The 27,017-nt window shown below is 45.9% G+C and overlaps 2 protein-coding genes across 4 annotated transcripts; one reads left to right on the top strand and one right to left on the bottom strand.

The window, feature by feature from the left end:
- On the top strand, window positions 1-26,587 carry LOC144130308 (uncharacterized). 3 transcript variants are annotated; one of them, XM_077664255.1, is made up of 6 exons: window positions 1-151; window positions 6,731-6,860; window positions 10,248-10,371; window positions 17,630-17,768; window positions 18,858-19,084; window positions 26,270-26,587. In XM_077664255.1, the coding sequence occupies exons 3-5, from the start codon at window positions 10,312-10,314 to the stop codon at window positions 19,031-19,033; spliced, it is 375 nt and encodes a 124-aa protein (XP_077520381.1). In that variant the 5' UTR covers window positions 1-151; window positions 6,731-6,860; window positions 10,248-10,311; the 3' UTR covers window positions 19,034-19,084; window positions 26,270-26,587. The 3 variants fall into 3 exon arrangements, with proteins under 3 accessions (XP_077520381.1, XP_077520379.1, XP_077520382.1); XM_077664253.1 differs by lacking the exon at window positions 1-151 and adding an exon at window positions 5,232-5,319; XM_077664256.1 differs by lacking the exon at window positions 1-151 and adding an exon at window positions 5,232-5,319 and having other exon boundaries at window positions 17,698-17,768.
- LOC144129759 (organic cation/carnitine transporter 2-like) lies at window positions 2,762-5,111 on the bottom strand. The gene is made up of 2 exons (XM_077663838.1): window positions 4,963-5,111; window positions 2,762-4,456 (listed from the first exon to the last, which is right to left on the bottom strand). The coding sequence occupies exons 1-2, from the start codon at window positions 5,109-5,111 to the stop codon at window positions 2,770-2,772; spliced, it is 1,836 nt and encodes a 611-aa protein (XP_077519964.1). The 3' UTR covers window positions 2,762-2,769.
- Window positions 26,588-27,017: the final 430 nt, after the last annotated feature.

Here is a 27,017-nt window from a genome sequence, read left to right on the forward strand (position 1 = left end):
CTGAGAAGAACGCTGCACCTTGAATACGCCGTCTCCAGGGTGTGCGGCCAATCAAACCACGAGGACAGGCGTCTGTCAGAACGTTCAGGAATGCGTCAAGCCTACCGCAACTGCGCGTGAAGGGATCCTGGACGCTTCAGGAGGTCGACAAGTATGTGGTTCGTTTTCTAAATGTGCATATTTGCCTGTTTTCTTAATTTCGTCACAATTTCAGAGGTTTGACGACCGTCTTTTGAGTTGAATGAATCTCTGTTGAATAAAGCTCTGTTCAACCGGCGCTCTAGGTTGCCTTCACAATATGGGCACTGTGCATTACAGCCTAGTGAGTGTAAGGAGCTTCGATTAGTGCACGCAGCTAATGTGAAATGTCAGGGGCAAAGAATAGGATGGGAGGAAAAAGATTTAAAAAGAAAATAGCCCGCGCCGGTGTTATCAGGGCACCCTATGCGCTGTCCTTTATCCGATCTACGCCATACTCTCGACAGGTATTGACACCCGAACCTCCGCGCTCTGTCAAAGCCACAAACAGCGTCCTTCTGCGTGACAATGCCCTTTGGAACGCAGCTTTTGGAGGAGCGCTGCAAGGTGCGTATCTGTGATAGTTCAGATTTAGGTGTCGAAAAGATTCCTTTCATTGCGCCTTCAGGGGTTTCGCCGGCATTTTTTTTTTCCGGCGCAGTGGACTGTCGAAGTGACGCCTGAGCAGCGCAGGCTGTTATACCAGCTGCGACCTATTTTCAATAACGTCACGCTGCTCACCATGCTCTTTGAGGAAATTTCAGCTGAGTTGCTGTGAACAAACTGACTCCTTGAGATCGCCTCATCCGAAGAATTATCGAAGATGGCAGTCGAACTGAATTCGAACGCAAACGCGCTTATGAATGCACTTCAACATCTGCTCAAATACATGTACCAAGCTGTCGCCTTTAACAGAACAGTGATATTCCTCTGTTTTCAATCTGGCAGAGTAGAAGCGACAGTTGGCTCGAGTGACCAATTTCCTTTCATTGCTGTGATACCTTTAACAGTTTACTGGGGCCTTCCAGTACGGCGTTCCTCTGAGAAATATATTGACTAGCGCATACACATACAGGGACCAAAGTAAGAGTCTCGCAGCCTGGGCATTTTCGGGACGATAAACCCCCATTTCACATACCACAAGGTTAACATCAAAGCTGCTAAAAGCTTTGTCAGTTTCGCCTCTCCCGCGCCTCCGACGTAGCTGGTGTAGCTCGCATGGAAGGAGTTGACATCCCACACTGTCGTCACTCTAAAAGCTCTCAAGGTTTGCACAGGCGTCAAGAGACTTAGATTCCCCATCTCAACTTTGCGCTTTCGTTATCACGTCCAGGGCATTAATGAGTGATGCAAGCACAGGTTTTTCCGAATTCCGACATGAAACTGTCATGGCGTGACTATCAAGAATATGGTGCCGTTTTGGCCGGCGTTCACCTGGCCTTAAAAAGGGTCAGGACCGCTTGATAACCGCCCTATTCGCCATAATACAGTTTACACCAACTGCAGAAGAAATGCATATCCTATTTATCTCCAAACTAGTCTCTACTGCTCCAGCCATAATCAGATGACATTTCCGGTCCTCATTTCACCACATGAATGTTCATTGCCCACTGCTACGATTCCGTTCTTTTGGTAAATTCACTCTTTCGCTAACAGATCATCAGTTGTGTGCTCGCCTCCATACATGTCCCTCTCGCATAAGTCCATTTCTGCCTCAGTTTCGGCTGGTATATAATGACGTCCGTTTTTTTTTTGTGCCTTGATTGACCATTCCCGCCGTTTGTGACTTCGCGGTGTAGTTAGTACCAAATAAAAAATGCCTGGAAACACAAAGCCACATAGAAACGCACAAAGAGGCAGGCACCGAAACTTTACTTACACTATCCATATTGAACTGCTGAAATATACTGGGTGTTTTTGATTTCAACTCTGAAGACGGGAAATCGCAAGCAGCAAACTATAGAAATTAAATGGCAGAAACCCCTGTGAGATTTAGTTGTAATGTTTGCTGCGCTAATTCAATTAAACATTTGAGCTTTTTCGCTTGCCTAAAAGGTAGGCCTCTTAGCATATTTCCTCAATACTTCAGCCTTAGCGGATCATTTTCGACAAGAGCAGGGCCGATGTTCCATATCAGATGCAGTGTTTCCTGGGGCTTGTGGCGTCATGTAGATTATTTGAATTGTTGTTCTCATTTTGAGTGCGATATCTTCAGATATGCCAATAGGTGAAAGTACCACATTGCGTTTGGGGAATACGCGGTCGCAATTAAAATAACAGAGCATCATAGGAAGATTAGATATGCCATATTTGTTGAAGCTCGTGTTGTCGTACCACACCGTTCGTCAACGTGTACATTGTACTGTGGCGTTTCCGTTCGATGACATACAATCGTTTGGAAGTGCTGCTGAAACCTGCATTCGCTCCGCCCTTATTGTGGCAACGCATGAGTGCACTAGCAAACTATAATGTTACTTCCACACGGTAGTAGAAGTAGAAGAAAAAAAGTGACATCAAGAACCCACCAAAGGATTCAATAGAAACATGTAAGCACGCAAAAAATAAATTTATTCATCAGTTAGGCTTGACAGAAGAATCACACTTTTATGCGGACACAATTTGCGAGGACGTGTAGTACGGAATATGTCAGCTGTTAAGAAGGCGATACACAGAGGGGCGCGTGTCCACACAGGGCAACGCGGCGCCCCCTTGCACCTGCAACAGCTGAAATCACAGGCGCGTGTTGTGTTTTCAAGGCAGGAGGTCGTCCATAGTTTTCGGCAGCTTCCTCTCCTTCGTTTCAGGCAGGAATTGAAGAATGCCGAGGGCGCTGAGCAGCAGCGCGTTGAAGACAACGCTCGCCACTTGTGGGTGAAGGCGGGATGACAGCAATACGAGATAGGGCGCTACCATCACGGCAAGCTGGCCGAAGAAGTAGACGATGGAAGCGCCCATGCCACGAATCACCGTCGGGAAAAGCTCGAGCGTGAAGACGTAGACGACGATGGCTTCCCCCACGATTGAAGTGATCACGATCTCCTCCAGGATCCAGGTGACGGTCTGAACCTCCATGCCCTTGACCACGGTCTGCAGGCAGGCTAAGCAGCAGGTGACCGGAAGCGCCATGGAAAGGGCGCTCTTGCGCGGGAAGTCGCGCAGCAGCTTCCAGGCCAGAGGGCAGGAGCAGGACCTCATGAGCACCAGCGCAGTCTTGGCACGAAGTGTCTTCACCTCCTGGCTGGTGGTGCACATGCCATACTGGACCACGAGCAGGCTCAGCAGGACCCAGGACAGAATGGCCGTGCGGCACCGTAGCTCGTGAGTTGCCACGAACGTGGCGAAGTTTATGTCCAGTTGGCTGGTAGGCCGGTAGCCAGTCGAGTTGCTGCCGAAGATGTAATGCCCCGCATGTGGCTGCCGATTGCGTGCTGATGCCTGCTGGATGACGTTCTCAGCGCGATCATAGTCCCGATAAACTAGGAGCCAGCTGACAGACTCATCGACGAAACAGTAAGCGGACGTCAGGAGCATGGTTAGCAAGAACACGATAACGTTCAACATGATCCGCTCCGTGGCGTAATAGTCCGTGGCTGCAACGACGATCCCTCCATATATGGCACCTAAGTTTGCGAGGCAGACGTAGAAATCCCGGTAGCCCTCGCCTGAGTTCTCGAAGAGGACCACAATTAAGAGCAGCTTCACGATGCTCAGCGATGCTGCCAGTAGCATGCAGGACACGACAAACGTGAGGAACGTCTTCGCGACGACTGATGCTCCCGCAGAGGCGACGGCGACGATGATACAGGTGCAGATAACGGGTTGCCGGCCGATTCGATCTGAGATTTGGCCTGAGAACGGAACGACCAAGATGGCGCCCAGCCGGTTGTAAAGGAAAGCGATGCAGACGTACCAGGCCCGATCACAGACGAGGTTCCATTCACTAACCACCGTCTTCCTTCCAGGGGTAAGGTCGTATATCCAGTCAGTGCAAGGTACCTCGACCTTGCTGCCGTTGGCAGTGTGTGCCGTCGGATGGTACATGGTACACCTGCTGTAGCTACCGTCGGGCATAATCGGGATGCTCGTGTTTTTCCAGGTGTCCAGAGAGAGCGCGTACCCCAGAGGAGGCCGACACCAGTGGTCCACGGGAGCCAGGAAAAGGCGCATGGATAAGTGGTGGATCGTGAGCAGCGCAGAGGCAACTTGAGCGAAGAAAAGGATGAGCAGTTGGAACGGGCCGTTGCCGAGGAGCGTGCTCATGTCACCGGGGTCTTCCTTGGCCAAGGCAATCGGATTGCTGGTGTAGTTTTCGCTGCTTGGATTGCTCACCCCGGGAAAAGCTGTCCGATGAGCAATCTGTTGCGAGTTGCGGCTTGGATCAGGCTCCCAAGTCTCAAGTGACACAACGCTGTCTCTGCGATGCGTCGTGTGGACCGATCTGGAAGAAAAGAGATTGCGTCAGTCGGCCATAACGAGGACTATGGCTCCACCAACCAACTCTCAAGTGTTCGTCGCACTCGTGGGCTGGATGGATGTGCCAGGTCCTTTGGCTTTGAATATGTGGACGGAACACAAGGGAAACTAGCCGTGAGTTCATTCTCCTTGTTTTGCATGCTGCTAAAATCCACTCTCTTACATAGGCGACATTCCTGGTGGGTAAAAAGGAGGAAAATTCTTTCATCGTTGGGTTGAGAGTTCAACATTTCTTGTTTATAGCCTCCAGTCTGCACTCTAAATGACCGAGATTTTTTTGCAAATAGTATCCACGTCCCTCAGTGTAGCGGCTGGGGCCTACATTTGTGTTGGCCATGATATTAGGGAAAAAGAGCGTTAGGAAACAGTCGAAAGGGGCGGCTGTCACCCCTTATGAAATGCGAAAGGCCCTGTCCAGCACTACGATGAAGCAAGAGAAGATAACCGCCGTGGGAGGCGGGCGAAACGAACCTCGGAGAGTCCGCCATTGAAGTCAAGCCTGGCGTGCCGGAGCTTGGGGGAGTGGGCGGCGTCGTCTTGGGCGACGCACGAGTCTGCGACTGGGTAGGCGCTGCGCCGTCGTCCTCCTGGTTGCTCCAGGCGTCGTTGTCAGGAAGCATCGCCCCAGGACCAGAGCCGTCTGCGTTCTCGAAGAATGCCAGCGAATCGCGGGACTGCCGCACGGGCCACGAGATGTTTCTTCTTCAATGCCAACCTGCAAACCGTCAGCTGAAGCATACGCCCTCTGGCAAAGCTCTCACAGCGTGCCGACGACGGAGAGAAAAAAGTTTCCAGATCCAAGTTGCCTTGGGAAAATTCCTCGTAGCGGTGGGCGTTATGCTTTTAAATTTCTCGTGTAATGGTCTCCAAACGGTGGCAAAAAACTGCAAGTCGCATCAAAATATGCAACTATCATCACCAGCTCGCTGCCTGCACATCATCCTCAAAATGGCGAAGCATAACGCCCTATAATCACAACCTGCAACGTTGCACAACCTTAGTGCGCGAAACGGCAATATAAACGGCTTCATGTTCCGATCATAAGTCTGTGAGGCTTTTCGGCTTTCTAATTCGTGTAGTGTGACGTGGAATGGCTTATATTTTGATTCTAGTGAGCTAGTCGGACAAGGTTTCCAGTGGCACAGGCATTGTTTGGAAGAAGTGCCTGCTTCCGTCAATTAAAGTGTAGCACCTAAACACATTCATGAAAACGGGAGAAATTCGGCGTAAAAATTAATCTGCGACATCGCGGCAAAGATTTGCAGCCAGCAGAATAACATTGGAGAGCAACACTTATAACGGCGGCGTTCGTTTGTACCTGCATCATTTCATTAGGAAGAGGATATGTCTGCGTGGATCTCAAGGTAGCAACTGTGGTTGATAAGCGCCGCTAAGACCAATCTTCGGCACCTCGGCGTAATGTCTCCTGGGAAGGTGATCCGCAATAATAAGCGAATCGCCAATAAAGAAAATTCTGTTTCTGGCCACTGGTATGTGAAGGTTGAAATTCTGTGTCCTCTCCGCCAGTGAAAGGTCCACAGGCTTGAAGTAACCTCACAATTTCTAAAAATGTTGACAAAATTGAATTTGCAGTTGCATGAGTTTTCCGGATAAGTTCGCGTTTCAGCGGCGCAACAAGTTGCAGCCTCTGCTGCAGCACCTCAGCGCGTCCTTGTGATAGCAGTTTTCACCGCGTGCGCCAGCTCTCTTTAGACAAAAAAGCAAAATTAGTAATGGCCGTTTCTTGGCAAGAATAAGGAAGGCAAAATTAAACAGCGGTCACGCTGGCCTAAATTGAAATAAAAAGTACACGCTGTCGAAAAAAGGGATTTCATCGTTTCATCTGATTTTGGCCACTGAGGTAGTTTCGTAGGCGAGGAAAAAGAACACCTCATCGCAGCAAGAGTTCGTAGGGCTAGTGGCTTCGCCAAAGTGCGTTCGTAATTAGGTACGATCTGTTGCCATAACTTTGCTTCGAGTGAGCTAAAAAGACACTACAATTGTATCTCTATGCTAATGATCCTTGCGGTGGGATTCATCGTTGGGTTGGTGGCATCGTAAGGAAAGGTCGTGCAAGTCAACAGGATAGCTTTAAAGGTAATGTGCAGTTTCGTACATCGTTGTAACGTTACTATTACCGAATAGGTGTTCCTTGTGCTGATCAAGCCCTCAAAGTTCCCGACAGAAGATAAAGAGGAAGAAAAAATTAGGACTCATCGCTTCTTTCATACCTATGCAGGTTTGCAGCGTGCCGTTGACCGACGCAGGTCAGTTGTTTCACCGTTGGCCAGAAACTGACTGCTAACTTGGTCAGCGCTGCTCTCTGGTCGAAGTAGCTATCTGAAGGAATGCGGCCTTGGCAGCTCTTGGTGAGTAGCTTTCATTGGCTAAGCTTGCATTTGCGACCACAGAATCATGGCATTAAGTGCCTAAATTATTTTTCTCGCAATATTCTTTCAAGATTCCTACAACTTCCGCGAATTCAAGAACATTGTCTACCTATTCTCTGTGAGGGAGAGGCAGCTTAATTAATTGTGCCCGGTAGACCAAGAGAGTTTGCGCGGGTGCGGTGAGCCAAAATTTCTGATGCAGGAGCAAGATCCTCGCATCAATCAGGTTTCTGTGCAGCGGCGGTCGCGAATGTGAGCACGACGGCATTTTCTTTGTTTTGAAACAAGAAAAACATTTTATTGGGCGTTTGAAGGTGGTAATGAGTGGAAGAGATCCAAATATGTTGCACTGACACAGCCACCATCATCTTCTAGAGATCGGCTAAATGCCTTGGACACTATCGAATGCAGCTATATGAGCGGCGACACATCGATAAATACGGAATAACATGTTTCTAGGGTGAAATAGTGGGTTCCATTTTGGCAAGCTAACTTTAACATTGGGACACAGATGCGCAATAGTGATGAACGCTAAGGTACATTCGACAGGCGCCAACATTAGACGCTAAATAAGAATAAAATCTAAACTGAAAGTTAAGAGAGATGCAGATTAATTTTTATATCTTTAAACTATTAGTAGTTCACCTTTCATTGATGCTTATCGTGTTTCATTCTGGCGACTATCGCCCCTTAGCTTCGAATTATCTATGTCTTCGTTTCATTTTGCCTTTTGGGCGATGAACATAGCTCTCTCTCCGCACTCTCGATGATGAGCATATTCCTGCATGGTTTGTACGGTTTTCTTTCATGTTGAAAGTCAGTGGTGTGTATTACACGCCTACGTACGCGGTCTATGCCGCATCGTTCAGGCTGGCTTACCAAAGTAAAACGTCGGGCGTAATTTTAGAAGGCAGTCAGGTTCTATCCAGCCTGCAGAATAGCGTTAGCTGGACATTAATGCAAGAGTAGCATTAAGCATGAATGATTAAACTAAATAGGAGCGAGAATTTTGAGTCAAGACTGCAGTCTGGTACTCCTCCTGTAGCGCAGTAATTAAATTCATATTAAGGGAGTAATTTCTCGCATCCACCTAAGCGCAGCCATGCAGCTACAAACGAAATCTATACAGCTTCCTCAGATTCTTCGTACTTTAAGAAAAATTCGTCCTGGTCCATGGTTCGAACCACACATTACTGTGATTAGCACACTCGCATTTTTTTCAAAGCAAGGCTGGCCAGGCTCAGCGGAGGCTTCAGCTTTTGCTTCCTCCAGTTCGTCGTTACTGATGAACTGCTTTCGCGTTTCCCTCGTGCCTGCTTATATGGAATAAGACACTGTACCGCCGTCATCACGTTTAACACGAACTCACGAGCGCGTGTCTTCCACTGACGTTAGCGCCGCTGGGCGTACGTTGCTGTGTCTGAGACAATATTAGGAGAGAAGCCGGGCATAAGCTTTGTGCACCCGCCCCAAACACACTGTGCAACATGGTCTCGGAATCAGCGCCCAGCGCTCATAGGCTGTAGTATCAGTGCAGGACGCGCAATCGAGCGTTCGTTTTAAGCGTGCTGACGGCGGTACAGCATTTAATGTGGAAGTTTTTAAGAGTGCGCTAGGTATAAACGAGAGGTGTAGACGACAACGTGGACGAAGCGGTTATAGTGAGTTGGTTCCTGTGCCGCGCGGTTCCTGTATTCACCGATCATGAGTGATTTACTGCAGCTTGCTGATATTCTTTAAACATTTTGGTTTTCCAATGTGCATGTACTACCAGGCAGCAATAAAATGTGAGCACGACCTATGAACCAACCACAATATTTCGGACAAGTTCAGCATAGTAAGCAACAGCCGTCAATTTAATTTGCGCCAAAGGATTGTGCGATTTATGTATTCATCAATTGATTGCAAATGGACATCTGCCTATTCGAAGAAAACGGCAGGAAATGGCGCAAGTGTATTCATTTTTAGTTTTGGGGAGTGCCACGCATAATTTATTGTACTCAGTGTAGTGTGTCGGCCACAGTCCATGTCCGTTAGAGCGTTTAAGAGCTCATAAAGATAACAAAGGCAGCGTACTTTTCTTAATCATGCTACTGTACAGTTCACCTTAGGTTTTACTGGCAGATTCCATTAATCTGTGGGAGTCTGTATTGATCACATCCTTGCTGCAGACAAAATAGATCTACTCATGCGGGCAGAAACATTATTGAAGCTGTCAAATTGATCACATTTTCAAAATTATGCAATCATTTGCCCTTCTGGGATGTAAACAAGGCCGGTCTTGGACAACATAAAAATAGGAATTTTGAACATGTGAATATTATTGTAGATTGGGCGTGAACTGAACAGAACAGCGCCAGGCTTATTCGGTTTACTTGAGTAAAACTCCTCCCTATTGCACGTGCAAACTATAGCGGCTAGGTCGGAACGACCATCCAATCATGCTTAGAATGAGGCATTAATGGCATGTAATAAATATTCTTATAACGCACCTTGTCGAATTGATGCGGCCTGCAGTTGATCCGGAACTCTTTGGATGCCATGAACAGCAGAATGTACTCCTAGAACGGAAGTCTAACGTTAGGACTTAGCATTTTGGAGTTTCACAGTGGTCCTCTAAAGTAGCAGTAGACGGCAGTGCTTTTAACAAAACGCACTTCAAGCGGACACCAGGTTTATAACTTACGTGCCGTTGTGATACAAGGCACTTCTGCATCTAACGAGTGAGTGTCGGATCCAATCTCATTGTGATAAATTTAAATTGTTACTCAGTGCCTCATGTTGCGTGGGTAGTCATGCAGCCTTCAGCATAAGCAACGCCATCGAAACGACAGCTACGAAAGAAAAAGCTGGTTAAAAAATAACGCTTGAAAAGCTTAGGAATATATTCCCGACTCTCACTGATAATGCCAAAAGCCTACAGTACCCGCACATAAGCGAAATGGAGAGATAATTTAAAACGCAACTGGCTAAAAAATTTCAGCATTTGACCATTGGTTCATTCCAAGATATTTTTGAGCATTGAGACGCGCCAAGTTGCAGGAATTTGGTGACTTTTCGGCAACTGTATAGTAATTTTTAAAATATTTACTCAGAGCTCTTAGCACCTTAAAAAAAGCTGCCCAGGCGTTGCAGTAAAATACTTTACTCCACGCGCTCCATTTGTTAGCCGATTCTATCACCACTGGGACGTTTATACTTCGACGGAAATAGCACAGCATAAATGTGAAAAACGCTGCAGCGAATTCAAAGTACAACGAAAATATATCTGTGGGCTAACTTGTATGCGGCACGATGAATCATAGGAAATAAGTCCTTTCGTTACAACAGTTTCTCCTTTTGTGACCTGATTTATTCTACTCGCAGTGGCGGCAAGATAACTACACTAACCTGCCGTCAGAAGGTCTTCGAACCACCTGCCATTGCAGCCATGCCGTGCTTCCGGAACCTCGGATGGGGCCTGCGCAAAAGTCAGCAATTCTCAGAGGAGGTAAGGCGAATGTATCAATAACTTTGTCAAAAAGCTGATCTGTTATCGTGTGAAGGACACGAGCACGAGTCAAATGGAAACCATCTGTGTGCTTGAAGTTTCCATTCTTCACGGAGAGAGTTGTGATCCGGTGTACCCTACAACCTTGTTTATCTTTCACGTCTTATATTTTGTATTTTACAGTACATTCAACCCTTAAAACTTACAACATAACAATCCAGGGTTGTTGGTAGTTCGTGCTATCACTTGCGCACATACCGACAGGGAACTTAAGTTACTCCGCCACAAGCGCTAACATCAACTTGAGATGAGGTATTGGTGCACGTTTAACAGAAAAAGTCATTGCACAGAAAAATCAGGTAATGCAGAACAAGATGCGAAAATGTATGGCGAAAAATATTTTAATGCTGAGTTCGTAGTTTGTCGCTGGACATGGTAACTAATTACAACACTTTCCGCGGCCGCACATTGCGAGCCTGTAACGTAAGTGCGAATACATGCTGTTTTTGCTGACAGCCACATTATGTTTCGGCACGGATTTCTATTTTAGCAAAATGCAGAAACCTTATATTTGCGAAATGAGGCAAGCATAACGCAGCGAGCCTTCGCTGGTGTTTCACAAAGAGGAAATATGCTGTTAGAACACAACGAGAGAGAGTTTATAGCCACTCATGAAGAACACAATAAACTTTGGTGCTTTCGTTTTCATTTTGGTTTTGCTGTTTCTTGTTTTCTTTCTGCTTTGCTTTTTTTCTCAAAAATACCATGCTGTGCACCGGCCGGTTTATATTAATTTTAACGTGCCATTTGTTAGCGTCACGGTGTGCGTCTTCATCGTTCTTTGTGTTTCACTGTCTTTTGGCTGACTTCTACCAATGCAGACCAACGAACTAACCCATTACTCTGCGTTAGTGTTTTTTTTAATTAAGAACAGGGGTGTTAGCGGCGCCATCCAACACGCTATTTATAGGTGAGGTTTTTACTGTGGTTCAAACTGTCCAAAAAAATTCTTTATCTAATGAGCTGTCGTTCGTCTAAAAGCACTGCACGGTGCAAACTCCATGAAAACGGTGGCAAACGATAACGCCCGTATTGTATGAATTTAGTTATGCTTTCCCATCTATTTACGCTGCGTCAATGGTGTCGTCCGCCACGCCCTAGATCAACGGGAGGCAGCAATCAGAGAAGATGAAAAGAAAGAAACACACAACGTCACCAAATTCGGCCCCACGACTCTAATGAAGAAAACGATTGCCGCAGGCGCCTGAGAATGAGGTTTACGTTTGCAGAAAAGAATCATATGCCTCTCTTAGTACAGAGGCGATGTGCATTCTGTATTGTTGCCGGTAATAGGAATCATGCAACAGTTCATCAATGGTTACAAATAACCAGCTCGTACTTGCTTCAAGAAATACTAACCGATGGCAATTACATCTACAATTTTATAGCTGAAGGACTGGCTGGTTGCCGTTGGACATGTCGTCGACGTATCAGTGAAAAGAGGAACATATGGCCGACTCCAAAGAGCAAACAAAATATCGCACCCAGCTCTTGTCTCACATGTCATTTCTTCAAGCGCGGCGTGACCTCCCGTTTGCCGACTAGCTGCTAGCGTCAAATTTATCCCCAGAGACATCCTCAATCCTGTCTAAACTTAAGGCACAGAGGTTGGAAAGCTATCACACAATGCTTACGGCGCAGTCCGTCGTATCGACAAGTGGAAGCCCTCGCAAGTGGAAACCCTCGCAAGTGGTCTGCGCTAGAACAAAACGGGCAGTTTAGATCAGCGGGCGAGTTGTGGCTGAAAACAATACCGTTGACTCCAAACTAACCTGTAGTAGTCCCTTTCGCTGGAACACCTCAAGAGAGCCACTAACCGAAGATTGAGCGCCGCAGCGTTCCTCGCGGTGGAGCTGGCTCTGCCCGTGCAGCTGGCAAACGGGGAGAGCAGCGCAGGTCCCCCTGTGTAGCGTTGTTCAGGTGGCGTTGATTGGCTCAGGACGTTTAATTCCTGCCCCTGCAAAATTTAGGGCAGACACTTACCAGAAAGATACACCATTAAAACACCGCTTGGCTGCTGTGCCTCGCAGCGAATGCACAGACTGGACGCTGATGTTGATGACAGCGCCGCTTCCTAATGAATACAGTTAGTGGGAAAGTGTTGGTGGCGCTCACGTACTCTTTGCCTCGGTGAAACCACATCGCGAAACACGGACAGTGCCCGGACTGCCTGCTTGTCCAGTGAGGATCGGACAAGCAGGGCAGATAAATTAAGATACAAAGGTGTGCAGTTTATCTTATGTAAACTCTTTATCTCGAAGCAGCTGCCGATTTCAGTCTCATTAAAACGCCTCTAATTTGGTTTGAAAACTGTACACACTCCATATTAAGGTTTTTGCAGCCTCCATTTTTAATGACAGAAGTATACTTTCATGATAGTTTTAATGAAGTTCAATACCATATTAGTGCTTCAAGATTGGTAATTTCGGTATGCTTGCTTCTTCTTTCCTTACTTTTCTTCGCATCGACCTCATCAATTCGCCTTTGCTTTACTGGCGCACTCTGGGCGCACATTATGGACATCAGGTGAGCTTCAAGTAGGCGAGGGTTTCTCTGGGAACTCTGAAAAGGTTTGTTTCTTCTTGGAAGTGTGGAGGTTTTAAATGTGGGTGATTTCGTTGTAGTAAACGGAACTTCATACAGAAAGGAAAGGTTGATAACGTTGTTTCACTGAAGCAGGCCAGTGACGTTTTCGCTTTTATGAGCTGGCAATATTTTGCTCAAGATTTGCGCATGATTAGCGCACAATACAAGCATATACTGAGCTTCGGAGAAGCCCGAGGTATGACTGCGGACGTAAGGAACTTTGGTTTGAAAGCTGGTTTCGGAAACGTCGGAAAGCATGTTGCAGTCAATGGTACGGCAATTCTGCACAGCCCCTCAAAATTGCGCAGTTTAGGCTAATGCTCACTTCTGAAAACTAGGAGCGTTGCTAGCGAAGTGTTTCGTGCTTAAGAAACTAACGTCGCCGGCCTGCTGGCGACCACACAGCCGGCTATAACCCAGGTACTGACTAGTCATTAGGTGTTGTCACGGCCCAACATCCTTGTCATTTCGGCTGTCATGCTCGCTGGAAAGCTCTATTTCGCCCTTCTTTTGCTCGTATCATGCCGTTTATTAGTGAATGAAGTTGGCCTGCCCCGACTTTTTCTGTCGAAGTACGCCCAAACCATTAGTGATTTTCTGAGTGGTGTTCGGCCGAAACTTATTTGCTATAAGGGTACCGCCGTCAAGAGAGCGCCAACTTTTCCAATTGATGTAAGTGAATTTGTAGCATAACGAAGGCCTGCAGATGCTTGTCATTTTATAGTAAGTAAACCCATAATAGGCAGTTCAAGAGAGCTTTTACACAGGACGGAACAGAAGAGGGACATCATACGCTGACCTGAGGAAGCGCTGCTTTGATATGTAGAGCGTGCATAAAGCGGATGCACTTTTTATCTTGTGAAAACCACAAGGACCCTGTCTCCTAACATTGCCAATGAATTAGCGGCCATTTAAAGATAACAGATTGGGCCGCCGCGCTGGCTCAGTGTTTATGGCGCTCGGTTGCTGACCCGAAAGACGTGGGTTCGACCGCGGCTGCAGCGGTTGAATTTTGATGGAGGCGAAATTCTAGAGGCCCGTGCACTGTGCAATATCAGTGCAAGTTAAAGAACCGCAGGTGGTAGAAATTTAGGGAGCCCTTAACTACGGCGTTCCTCATAGCCTGATTCGTTTTGGGAGGTTAAATCCACTTGAAGCATAAAAATATCACACGGTGGAGAAGTATTGAGCTCAATTTGTAGTTTGTGTAATGCTTTCAAAAGAGAAAAAAAGCTCCGTTATTTGGGGCAGAAGTCTGAGGTGCCTACTGAAAATGGCTGGTTGGTATGAATGCGTGAGCGGCGTCACTACAGTAATGCTGTACTGTCCTATTGTGAGGGTTTTCTGGTCCCAAGCAGTGCATCGCATTGTACAGTTCTTCAAAATACGGCGTCAAACAGTGCTCCGTAATTGCTACTCTTGGAAAGTGTTTCATAGTGCCAGCTCATCAAAACCGGCACACAAACTTTTCCAAAAGATGCAGATTTGTGCTGTCACCCTAGCTTCAGTGGTGAAACAAACTGCTCTTTTGAATAGCAGGCGGGCAGGCGATATTTTCCAGGGTGCCACTGCCTGTTTTCACAGGCGGCTTCTTTGACTGCTGGTCTGCAAAAACAGGGCACAAGTTATGACCGGATATTCCTATTAAGTTTAGTAGGCTTAAATCTGCAAGAATTACGGAAAATTGTGATATTGCTGTGTAGTCCCAAAAGTGTCCACCAGAGGGTGCTACTAATTACGTTAACGAGCTTCGGGTATGGTAGCTTTCATATCATCGCCACCGAGGTCGAAGCTTCAGGTAGGTCGACAGTATCTAGGCTGCAATCTCGCGGTTGCGCATGTCCCTGCTTAAATGCAGCTGCGTTTGCGTCATTGCTCGAAGAAGTGAAAAAGTGCGCAGGAAAATGACTTCCTAATCTTAATAGACCATGTATTAGCGCAGAAGGTGGAACCATCGAAAGGAGACACAGTAGAGGAAATAGAAAATATACACATAACACCGCTGGACTTACATTGTTATGAAGCAAGCAACATTTATGTTTTTCCTGCGCAAGCGCACACTCCGAAGAAAGTGACTTAAAGACATTTAGGGTCATAAAAACTGACACTTCATTTCGCTGATAAAAACTGGAGCATCGCTTATGCATCATTCAATAACATATAAATGCAGATTTCTTCATCGGAATAAATCAGTAAGTGCAGTGGTGTTGTGTGTGTGTGTGTGCCTCTTATTTCCTGTACTGCATCAATTTTCGCTTGTTCCACCTTCGGTGCATTATGAACCACCTAGCCGAGCAGTATACGATCACATCTTAGTAATTAGTCTTAGCGGACTCGTACCTAACATGCGAAGACGCAGTAATGTCTTGGGTGCGATTCAGCGTCAGGTGATTAAAGCACCGCAAAACGAGGGTATGACCTCGCCACAAAAGACAATAGTTATATTGTTGTTTTATTGGAAAGAAGGTTCTGAAAGGGAATCGTTCGAACTTTCCCACAGAAATATTCTTTACTAGAATGCTACTCGGCGCCATAAAGTTCAGAGATGTATATATAGTGAGCGTTTATGATGAAGGTGTAATTTGATTCACATCAGGAACTTTTCTGTTTGCCGAACCGTTTTCTGGAGATAGTGGCATGAAATCGCTACTGTTTTATGTTGCTGTTTCAAGCATGGCTTTTTTATACTGCAGGACCATATTGGCACGTGTTCACGAGGCATATTAGCTTTCCAATAAATCGTTTTATTCCTCGTACTACGGAATAATGTAAACTGTGCACGTTAAGGATCCCCAGGTGGTCGAAATTATTCCGGAGCCCTCCACTACGGCACCTCTTCTTCCTTTCTTCTTTCACTCCCTCCTTTATCCCTTCCCTTACGGCGCGGTTCAGGTGTCCAACGATATATGAGACAGATACTGCGCCATTTCCTTTCCCCCCCAAAAATTCAATTATTATTATTATTGAGCAAGCACAACTCTATTCCACAAAATCACGCAGTAACGTCGTAATACGCGAAAGGAAAACCGCGGAAAAAAAGTTTAAACTGTTGACCGTAGGTCTAAAATATATAGGTAGGAATACAGATATCTGCGGCGTTGACAGACAATGCCCCCTAGTTCCTCAAGGCGCCACGAGGTGGTTTTCACTAAGAAGCCCATTACCGCCTTGATGGCCAAGCAGCAACTGTCGCCTGGCGCGTGGTGTGTCGTGTTGTCGCTTCTTCAATCGATTTGTATCCTTTCTGTTCGTCACCTTCCGTTGCGTTATCACTGCCTGCCCGGTCTGGCGTGCGTGCTGAAAAAAAAAGCTCTTACCACACGTATATGGTGTGGTTGCGCTGAACGGCGGCCGAACGGCTAACCGCTCGCACGGTATCATCCGGTTTACATCGGGATGCCTTCGTTTATGTACGCATTTTTGTATTGCGCGGCTCCATGCATGCTTATCGCACAGACTTCGTTTTTACATCGCTTTGACACGAAGGAACTTCAATTTAACTAGACGAGCAGACACCCCGGATTGTTCTACTTGTGGTACGGCCGAGACTGTGGAACATGTGCTGGTGGTTTTTCCAATATATGCGAGCCGAATACTAACGTTGGCTGCTTCCTTGCAGTGTTTGGGCAGCAGGCTACTCTGGAGGACTTACTGCTAGGCGCTTGGCCGCAGAATTTGCAAGCAGCCCAGGTAATGAGGGCGTTTTCACGATTTTGAGTGACGCGGGTCTCGACTCGCGGTTGTGATGCCATCAAATGTGCGTGCAGATACTCCCATCTCTCCTCTCACCACATCGTCATCGATCGCGACACTCTTTCGTCTCCTCCTTTTCCCCAGTACTGAGTAGAAGGCCAGATGACAATCTTTCCGCCCGACCTCTTTGCCATTCTTTCGTTTAAATCATCTCTGTTATCTTGCTGACGAAGATTCACCGCCCAGCCGTTAGTAGGCGCTGCGGTCACAGGTATTGTTTGGATATGCATGAGTTGTACCTTATCTGGCAGCTGCCGGCCATTGCGTATCGGGTGTTCTGTCCCTACTTATGTATCTTATATTGTGCGCTTGGCTGTCGGCACACCTGCTGCCTAATGATGCACAGCGTGTGGTCGCGCTGGTTCAAACTGCGGTGGGCGAAAAAGCAGTGTCCTGATGCTACGGTAAAAATCAACGTCGGTTGTATTTCTAACGCGTCACCCCTTTTGTCTAGTCACTCGCAAGAATTTGGTGCGTAATTATTCCATACCTTTTAAAGAGAGCGTTCGCCGCAGTCTTTAAGCCGTGCGTTGCCCGACGCGGTGATCGCACCTAGAAATAGGGAAAAAATTTCTTGTGTTGGATGCGTTTTATTTTGAGTTTCAGATATGAAACTGGCACCAGAAAAGGTGCAAACTTGCAACACTTTCGATAACCAGCTACTTTTCCATTGACTCCACGCCTCAGGGCAGTATGCCGCGTAAAGGAGCAATGAAAGAAAGAAGTGGTCAAGTACAGTAACACGTGCAGAGCATGACAAAAGGAAAAGGCGATTTCAGACCGCAACAAACAAGGAAGAGGAAGAGGGCTAGTTCCGACCACAAATGCGTTCCTTTGTTTCTTCATCACCCTTGCGCAGGAAATCCGGCCTGAAACCAGGACGAGCGGGCTATGTCGAGTGAGTGAAAACCTTTATTCGATGTCCAGGAACCGCAGGGCTTCGCTGGAGCGCTTGCCCGATCGGCCAAACGGACGTCGTCCAGGTCTTCGATTCGCAGGTCAGTGCGACAGCTGAGCCTGGTAACGCCGCTTCTCGAGGACGGCGTTCACAAGCAGCGTCACTGCGGAGTCGTCACTGCTGTAGTAATTAGTAATTTTGTTCCTGACGTGATACATATACTCTTATCAATAGCTTATTCGAACTCATGAAATGTCAGTTACGCGATGTTTCTTGGACGAGTGGGTGCTGGAAACCCATTGCAGCAGCGCAAGAAGTGGACGGTAGCAAAGAATACTGAACACAACGCTGATCTCTGTTGTCGCTCTTATCGTGCACACCTTTTGGACTACAGCTGTGGCAGATATACGTGCCGTTCTGTGCGGTTTATTTAAGAGGCTCGCCACTGTCGATGAAACTGTCGACAATGGAAATTTTAGAGAAAAAACGCTTTTAATTATGGATAAGTGGGGCACGGCATGAGTGGTTCGTAGACTGTCGTAGAAAAAGACAGGCGGCCTTGAGCAAGAAGTTGTGATGAAAGCTACGGTCAGGAGAGGAAAATGACGACCGAGTGCCTCCCGTGGTTATCGCGCGTCCCTGGGACGAAGTAGTAAGAGCGAAATTTTTACGTGCTTATTCACTGCTATGTACCACGAGGGGTTCCTGCACTTCAATGCATATCTGTGTATTCGCGATTCAACTGCCGGAAGATAACCCGCCGCGGTGGCTCAGTAGCTAGGGCGCTCGGCTACTGATCCGGAGTTTCCGGGCTCGAGCCCGACAGAGGCAACTGCATTTCGATGCATGCGAAACGCTAAGGCGCCCAAGTGCTGTGCAGTGTCAGTGCACGTTAAAGATCCCCAGGTGGTCGAAATTATTCTGGAGCCCTCCAGAACGACACCTCTTTCTTCATTTCTTCTTTCACTCTCTCCTTTATCCCTTCCCTTACGGCGCGGTTCAGGTGACCGCCGATATGCGAGACAGATACTGCGTCATTTCTTTTCCCCCTAAAAAAAAAATTTCAGTTTTTCCAGAATATACGACCGTGCATGTAAACTTTGCGCGTGAACGTCGTGCTTAATTGTAGGCACGTTATTGACAACATTATAAAAAAATCTAATATATGTTCATTCTTCTATGAAAACAGGTGACGGCAAAAGCTGTGGCGCAACCCCGCCCTCCAAACGAGTGTCCACTGCTGGTGCCACGTGTCGGATCCCACCATGTGGATCATTCTCGCGAGGGGTGACTACGATGGGCTCATTATCGAGAGCGGCTCCTCCCCGTGCCAGAATGAGAGGGTCCACTCCAAGACCCGCATGAGCGAGACCAGCTGTGTCACGACACCACTGGAGGGCAGGACAAGTTCTCTAGGTATCTGCTTCCGGCTGACTTGAATGGTATTCACGAGAGAATATTCTGCCACAAAATAAGCACACAGCGTGGCCACCTTTATGCTGAAGGAGTTATGCAATATAGGTATCAGTGAGAACCAGGTAATCCTTGATACAGCATCGCGGCGCTTTCGGTTCCGAACGGCAAGCTGATCGTGGAAAACGAAAGGCATGGAATGAATAAACATTCTCGACAGTTGGCTGCTTTAAAAAAAGCGCAAAAGTAGCTGCGATCGTCATACACTCGTTTTTAATTCACGCTTTAACAATCATGTTATAAACTAATAAAAAGTAATTACTACATTGTGACATTCAGTGTACCCACACCATACCCATACCAAGAAGGTCAAGGGAGACTCGTTTTTCAACAGGAAATATTTTGTGAACGCAATTTTTTCATATATCTTAAAATTTTAGTTTAAAATTAATATATCTTCAGACCTCCCCTTGGTATGCTTGCATTTTTTTTTTGCTTTTTACAATTTTGTACAAACATTCCTTATTGGTTTTCACGGCAGTCTTAACTATACACTCGAGGCGAGGGGTGGACAAACTTCAAAAGATTCTGCTTCGCTTCGAGAGACTAGGCCATTACTTTCATTATTTCTATGGCAGTACCTTACAAGCTTCGAATATTCAAAATTGACGTCAAGAATCATGAACTTGCCGAAAGCGTCAACAAACACGGAGACTACTGCACGATGCGACGGCTGGCTATCAACAAAAAACCACTCTCCACTTTTGCATGAGACGCCGGCTTACGACTTCGACCTGCATCTTCGAAAGCCCCCATGGTTGCAAAATCTGGATGGTAGAGTGGTTAGCCTCGGCCACGCAAATAAGCTATGACGTGAACTGTTGCAGGCATTTGTATTAAAAAGGTAGTTGTCACATGCGTCAGCCTGTAAAAAATCTTTGTGCATTATTTTATTTTTCATTTGTGTGCGAAAGAAACGGTGCCATTTTGCGTAAGTTATAACATGCAACGTGTGCCCGAAAAAAGTAACACTTCCTTTTCCTTTTTTCCTGAATTTTCTCGCAAAATCAGCCTGCAAACTTTATATAGATATTGTTATCAGTAATATTTCTTTGACCATTTGTGGCTATGTGTATTTTTATCCAGCGCCTAAAGGCTCATTTATTTATTTATTTATTTATTTATTTATTTATTTATTTATTTATTTATTTATTTATTTATTTACTTACTGTCAGGGCCGAAGCATTACAGAGAGGAGTGGAACTATATGGGCACAGCAAAATTAGAGCATATAATCACAAACAACATTCTTAAATAACTGGGAGTTTGTAATGGATGCGCTGGAAGCGGGAAGATGGTTCCATTCGTTAGCTGTCTTGGGGTTGAAAGAGGCGAAATGAAAGTTGGTGTGATCGCTTGGCACTTTAACCTTGAACTGATGGTCACCACGGGAATAAATATATGAAGGCGGCAAAAGTGGCGAGTCTCTGAGATGACAGTTTTAATGGTTGATTTTGTGAGAGAGACATAAAGGCGCAATTCTTCGACGAAGGAAAATATCAGGAAGGCTTATATTAGACTTCATTGCAGTTACACTGGCAGTTAGATTATATATATAAAAAAATGAAACGCGCAGCCTGGTTCTGGATGGATTCGTACTCCAGTATTAGGGAGGTAAGCTGAGGGTCCCATACTGATGATGCACATTCTAGCTTTGGTCTGAGTAGTGTTTTGTAAAGCATGAACTTCAAGTTAGTGGGCGCCATAGAAAAATTTCGACGCCAGTAAATAAGTTTACGATAAGCGTCACTTGTTATGTAGTCCACGTGGGCTTTCCAGAAAATGTAAGTTCAAAATCCCTCCCCCCCCCCCCCCCCCCAGTCCATTTACAGTCGTAACGTCCTTACCGAAAAGGCCAGGTTACCACAGTTTTAAAGTAAACGAAGGTGCAACGTCGCCTCTGGGATCCGCACAAAGTCGTTGTCGACGCACACATTTTAATTCTCAAATCGACTGGTAATGATGACACTAGTAGCTTACGTTTTGATGTTTTTTTGTCGCTTAAAAAGGTCTGTTTCACGCGAGAGTAGTCTCTCTGTGATTATAACGCGCTAGCCTATTAATGCGGGCTAACTTCTATTCGCCTTCAGTGTTCTTCTAAGCCTGCTGATACTACTGGGTGTTTAAGAGAATACTTTGAAAAGTTTTCACAAATAGGCTTTTTGAAGTAAAAATATGTCTTTTGCAGTATACTATTTACTAGTAATGACGGGCACTAGAAAAGCGGTGAATCGCCTTAAGTAGCAAGCTGTTCAAATAATTTTCAATAATTAACTCTTTAACTAGTAGATTTTGGCGCCTAGTTGCAGATGGCGATGTGTTGACGGTCGTTAGAAAAAGCTGTCAGTTTTTAGAATTTTGAAAACGCGATTACCCTCGCCGCTGTGGCTCGAGAAAATTTGGCTGCATCGTGCGAACATATATGCGCTTTCAAGAGCAGGCAGGCAAAGCAACCCCTCCAGCGCACATAACTAGTCGAAAAAGGCAAATTTTCTCGAGCCACAGCGCCTTGCATAATTGCATTTTCGAAATTCCAGAAATTGATATGGCTATTAGTAACAACCGACCACAAGTCTGTAATTGCAACTAAAAGCAAGTATTTTAGTTAAAAAGTAATTTATTAAAAATTAGTTAACCAGCTTAATACATAAGTTGATTCACCACTTTCCTGCTGTCCGTCAACACTGGCAATACTAGGCCACAAGAGCCATTTTTTTACCCCAAAAACCCTATTTTTCAAAATTTTGAGTGTTCATTGAAACCGCCGGTATATGATATCCGCTCCACTTTGCGCTGTTGGTTGGAGCTCTATGAAATACCACCTTGGATGCTTCTGCTCATAATTGAAATCGTACTAACAGTTGTTGAGCTTTAGAGAGGAGCAGATTGCACATACAGGAACAGAGCTATATCTGGACATAATAGGGCAATGGTGTTCACCGTGCTATTTTGCATTGGGATATTTTGAGGGCTGCATTTTCTCTTTAAGACGAAGAACAACCTTCGATAGTGGCATCAATTTTCCCTTGTACTTTCTTGATGATTCCTGATGCTACTAACATTGAACGACCCAACCCTTTCAAAAACGCACATGAAAACTGGGCACGTAATTGCCGGCGATACTGGTGCAGCAGCTCATTCTATTAAATAGCGACAGAGCTGATATTTGAAAGGCAAAATGAATGAATGGAGGGAGCGTGAATCCTGAGTTCGCTGTCCGAGAGGATTCGACGTTCGGGAAAATGGGGTCACTTGTGTCCACGTTTACGTAGGCCTCTCCATCGAAGTTTCTAATGTGATATAGGCAAGACAAGGCGAAGTCAGGGGCTGTGTGAGGCTCCCTTAAAACAACTTATTTCCAGCTCAGTGGGCTCTTTTGGTCAGCGCATTGAACCTGCTCGCCTTCAGCTGTCATTCGTCTTCGTGCTGCGTGTAGCACTTGACCAGCTGTCACCACATTTTCCGACGAAAATGCGTCCTTCAGCTCAACGTACTCTTAACAGCGTGTGCGACGCATTATGAGTAAAGATAAACTTCAAAATTCCCCAGCGTATTGTGCTTAATTATACTTTCTTAGATACAGGGTAGCAGAAATCCCGTTGGCGCAGATTTGCGAGAAATTGCGATTAAAGTTATTCAACAAAAAGCAGATAATCGGCTAATAATAAGACACTGAAAATCAGGACCGCAGGTGATTGTGCACAGCTCTTTATGCACCACATTTATACATATTTTCAGGACGCTTCTTAAATATTCGGCCACGAGGAGGCACAGAACTTTCGCACCCTTCTGGAGGCGTAATGTAAAGTCAATTACATTACGCCTCCACAACGGCGTCATACTTTGTCATCAGTGTGTTGTTACTGGGATTATATTGACATGAAAATATGCATAATCGACTCTATGAAAATGAGTACAGGGCATTAATTTTATCTCGCGAGAATTTGCAACACTGGCTTTATGTGAAAGGTTAAGAGCGGGCGGGCAGCTCAAACATTTTCATGAAAACACGCGGTTTGCAGTTACAGAAGGTATTCTCGAGTAGGGAACTTCAACAACAGGAGCCTCGCAGTGGAGCTAAAGGGCAGTTGTAGGAATAGCGTGTCCGCAGTTTGGTTGTTCTTTTTACTTCAACTGCCGGATTTTACTATCATTTTTCTTGCTGATTTTCTAGAGGTAGTAACCGGTCGGCGCAATCTTAAGTCGATTCTTTCATCATTATCAGTGATAGAGATTAACTTCACTCAGGGTATTTGCTACATCCGCTAACTCTGGCATCTTACGAACGGCCCGTGTTTGCTTTCCTGTCTTGTGTCCTTTTCTATTTAATAAGTGTGCGCGGTTATTGTGCTTCCGGCTAAGACGTTTGTCAGACCTGCTAGTGTTAGGACAATTACGTTAATAATTCAATGTAACGATTCGATTCGGATGGTTCAGTACATTTCCAATATACTAGGAATTCCTGGTGCAGTGAATTTTGAACCTAAAATATTCGTCACTGATCAGAAGCAGTGCTTCCGTACTCCGCCACAAGATTCTTGCCTCCACAGATCTGTTTTTTATAGAATTCAATTGCGCTGGTTTGAACAGGCAGACTTCGTGACAGGACTGCACAAATAAACCTCTAGTTTTATTTTCACTTTCAGAGCTGTGTCCTGTTTATTAGTTTTCCCGCTCCTGCCAATTGGTGGCCGATCTCCAAACATGCTTCTGGCCAATTGACCCCTGGACAGTAACAACAGGAAAAAGTATACGGCGAAAATGAGCTACGGAAACGTAATACAAGAGCATGACGAAAATCGTGGTGAACACCATCAGATCTCGAAGAGTGTAGAAAGAGGCTCAAAGAACATAGAGGAACGTCCATTGGTCGTATGCTGCCACATGTCGCCTATTCGCTAGTGTAGTGCGTTGCGGCAACCGTCCCCAACAGCTGCTTACGGGGTGGCTAGCTGATATCAAACGCAGCAATTCTGGACAAAAGCATTTTTGAGCGGGGACCCGTTTATGAACGCAATATTTTCATACAATTTAGCATTTCACTATAGCAATCACCACATTCGCAGATCACCCGACGGCAGTCTGATTCTTTTGCTATTCAAGTTTGTGCTATCGTCAAAAGCATTCCCCATTGATTTCCTATGGTAGTAATAACTGTTAGGTGCGACCGACGGAAACACTTTAAAATAAAGATTTCACTGCATATCGTAATAATGGACTTTAAATATGTTCATACCATTGTCTTACAATTTTCTAATTTCCAAAATTTTGGCACGCGAAGTCTGGACTTGAGCTTCCAAGTACTCAGCGCTGTCAGAGTCAAGTCAGCTCACGCCGAAGGGCTCCTACACAGGACGTTTACTACTACCGCCCACAGCGCCTCTGCCGTCACATACAAGTCCTCAAAAATTCCAATGAACGTCGACGCAACGCGCAAGTTTCCCCTGCAGGAGTCATTACTGTTTGTTATATTCACACTTTGAACATTAATTTACTTTATGCTGCGCGCACGCATGTTTTCGTTCTCTTTTATGAATGTCACTACAGCACGTTATGTGTACTTGTTTTTTTTTCTGATACGACCGGTCTCCATCCACCCTCAAGCGATGGCGGCTGCGCGCTAGTCACAGCAGTAACAACAGGAACTTCTTAGATAGTAGCTACAGCCTCATTTTTGATTTGCTAGTGAAGGCTGCGTTTGCTCATTTCTTTGGCGCGTAAAAGTTTCATTGTTACAATGTAAACGAAGCATTAGTTCGAGCTACATATGAAATTAGAAACGCGGATGCCGTAGTATAACTTCAAGTCAAATATTTAGCCTTTGTATACGCGATGGTGTAACAGATCTCACTAGTATTGGTTAAAAAAAGTCACCACCTGAACCAAGAAGTAAGTTCTAGGGTTGTACTAGCCGAAATGGCGGAGCACTTTGATGCGTGAACTCCATTACTTGCGCTTTCGCGCGCTTATTTGCAACAAGTTCTCAACGGTTTGCTAGCAAAGCTTCATTAATGGCTGGAGTCTGCAAGAAAACTGAGTCGTATATTTCCTAGGTATGCCACAATTTAAGCTGAGAATCAGGCAGTTTCTCCAAGGTGTCTATACTCTCGGTTACAGTCTACTGGCAATAAAGCGGAAGTTGGAGACCGTATACGGGTCTGGGAACAAGAGCTAGAAGGGGATAGCGCTCTCTGTGCGCTGTTGGCCGGTACCATCCCTGTTGTACATGCGGTGGTTCCACTGTCCAAAACCATAACGAGACCCAGACACAAACTGCAAAAATGCGTTCAGAATTCGCCTTTCCATTCGCTTTCATCAGCTGCACCTTGCGTTCAGGATAAGAAAACGGCGACATAGTGTAGAGAAGGAAGTATGCAAGTAAATATATTAGTATCTGAGACTGCGGCTGATATCGCAGAAAGTTCCTTTTGTTATGCTCCAAATTACACGCCCCCATCTCAGTGATGGCTGATTTGAAACAGAGTTCACTTAAAGGTTCAACACCCGTTTTTTTTTCGTAATGTATGCGAAGCGCGCAAAGCGACATTTTAAAAGCCAAGGTTTCAGGCAATTAGCTGGCGCTTTATATCCCGGTTTGCGTTCACGGTTTTGCAAAACACGTGCCATACATTTCTGCCGGCCGGCCTTACAGTATTGAAGCCAGCTCTGTTACGAACGAGCACAACCCAGCAAACAAGTGCACGAGCAGACAAGCACAAAGCAAGGTGTAAAAATGCAGTAGCCTGTGGTACAAGGCTTGGGAATGAACGCTTGCACCCGTGCCCAGCAGAGAAGGGGAAGTAGTTCGCTACGGAGAGCCTATCAGAATTCACAAGTGAAGTATTAGTAATGCTAGTGAAATGGTAATTATCGCAGTTTTTCTTTATGGTACGGAGGCATTGCTAAAAGCAATTCACCTTGCCTGCTGCCTTTTTTATTCGAGATCTACTGGGAAAGTGAAACGCGAGAGGAAAAGAAGTAGGGTAAAAATATGGTGCTGAGCTTTTTACATGTACTCTCAGGTACTTTAAGGTCAAAGGTCACAACAAAGAGGTCTTTTTAAACATTTACCCTAACCAATGAGCCACCGCGGCGGGTAAGATGTTGAACCCTGCACTCGCTTCCCAGGTGCTGTCATGCTGGCCTTCTGCTGATGTGTGCCCTTGCCTGGATCACCCTCTGTCGCCCATACTGCTGTGCCCGGGATCTCCAACCTCGTGTATGGCGTGGCCATTCATTTATAACACCAGCTAGACCTGATCACCAAAATTTGGCGCTGAATGACACTACTTGCCTGGAAACCACAGCCTTCGCTTACGTCACGGAACGAAGTGTCAAAGCGAGCAGTATTTAATCGCGTCGTTGTAACGTCAACCTGCTTCCGCACGACGTCGATTCCTGCACGATGTTTACGCCGGGGCTGGCTTACTGGGTTGAGTACCTACACTGTGCGTCGTTGTTTTTTAGTGTTTTCGCGCCCCTGCAACTTGTAACAGCACGCTGCGCACCGTGTGTTCTGTTACGCACTGGCATTTCATCGGCTGTTTCAGCTGAAGCTGATGCTCTCATGAGATATTTGGCTTCTTCGAGGCCTCGAAAGATTGAAGCTTTCTTGGTTTTGGTGCGCCCTACTGGTTTGCAGAATGCCACCCACTCATACATGCCGATTTAGATCAGGTGAAGACATCCGGAAGGGTAGGTGACCCCGAATCGTACGAAGAAAAAACAGCGTCGCACTTAAAGAAGCTGTATAATAGCTAGAGTAAAAATATTAGGTTGGTTTAAGCATTGCTTTAACCTAGTTATACGATCGAAAGGTATGTAAAGCATAGTGAGGGAGTGAAGAAACTTTATTGCCATGATTGGAATTAGGCAT

Source organism: Amblyomma americanum, chromosome 4, assembly GCF_052857255.1.
Source record: "Amblyomma americanum isolate KBUSLIRL-KWMA chromosome 4, ASM5285725v1, whole genome shotgun sequence".
Taxonomy (NCBI): Eukaryota; Metazoa; Arthropoda; class Arachnida; order Ixodida; family Ixodidae; genus Amblyomma; species Amblyomma americanum.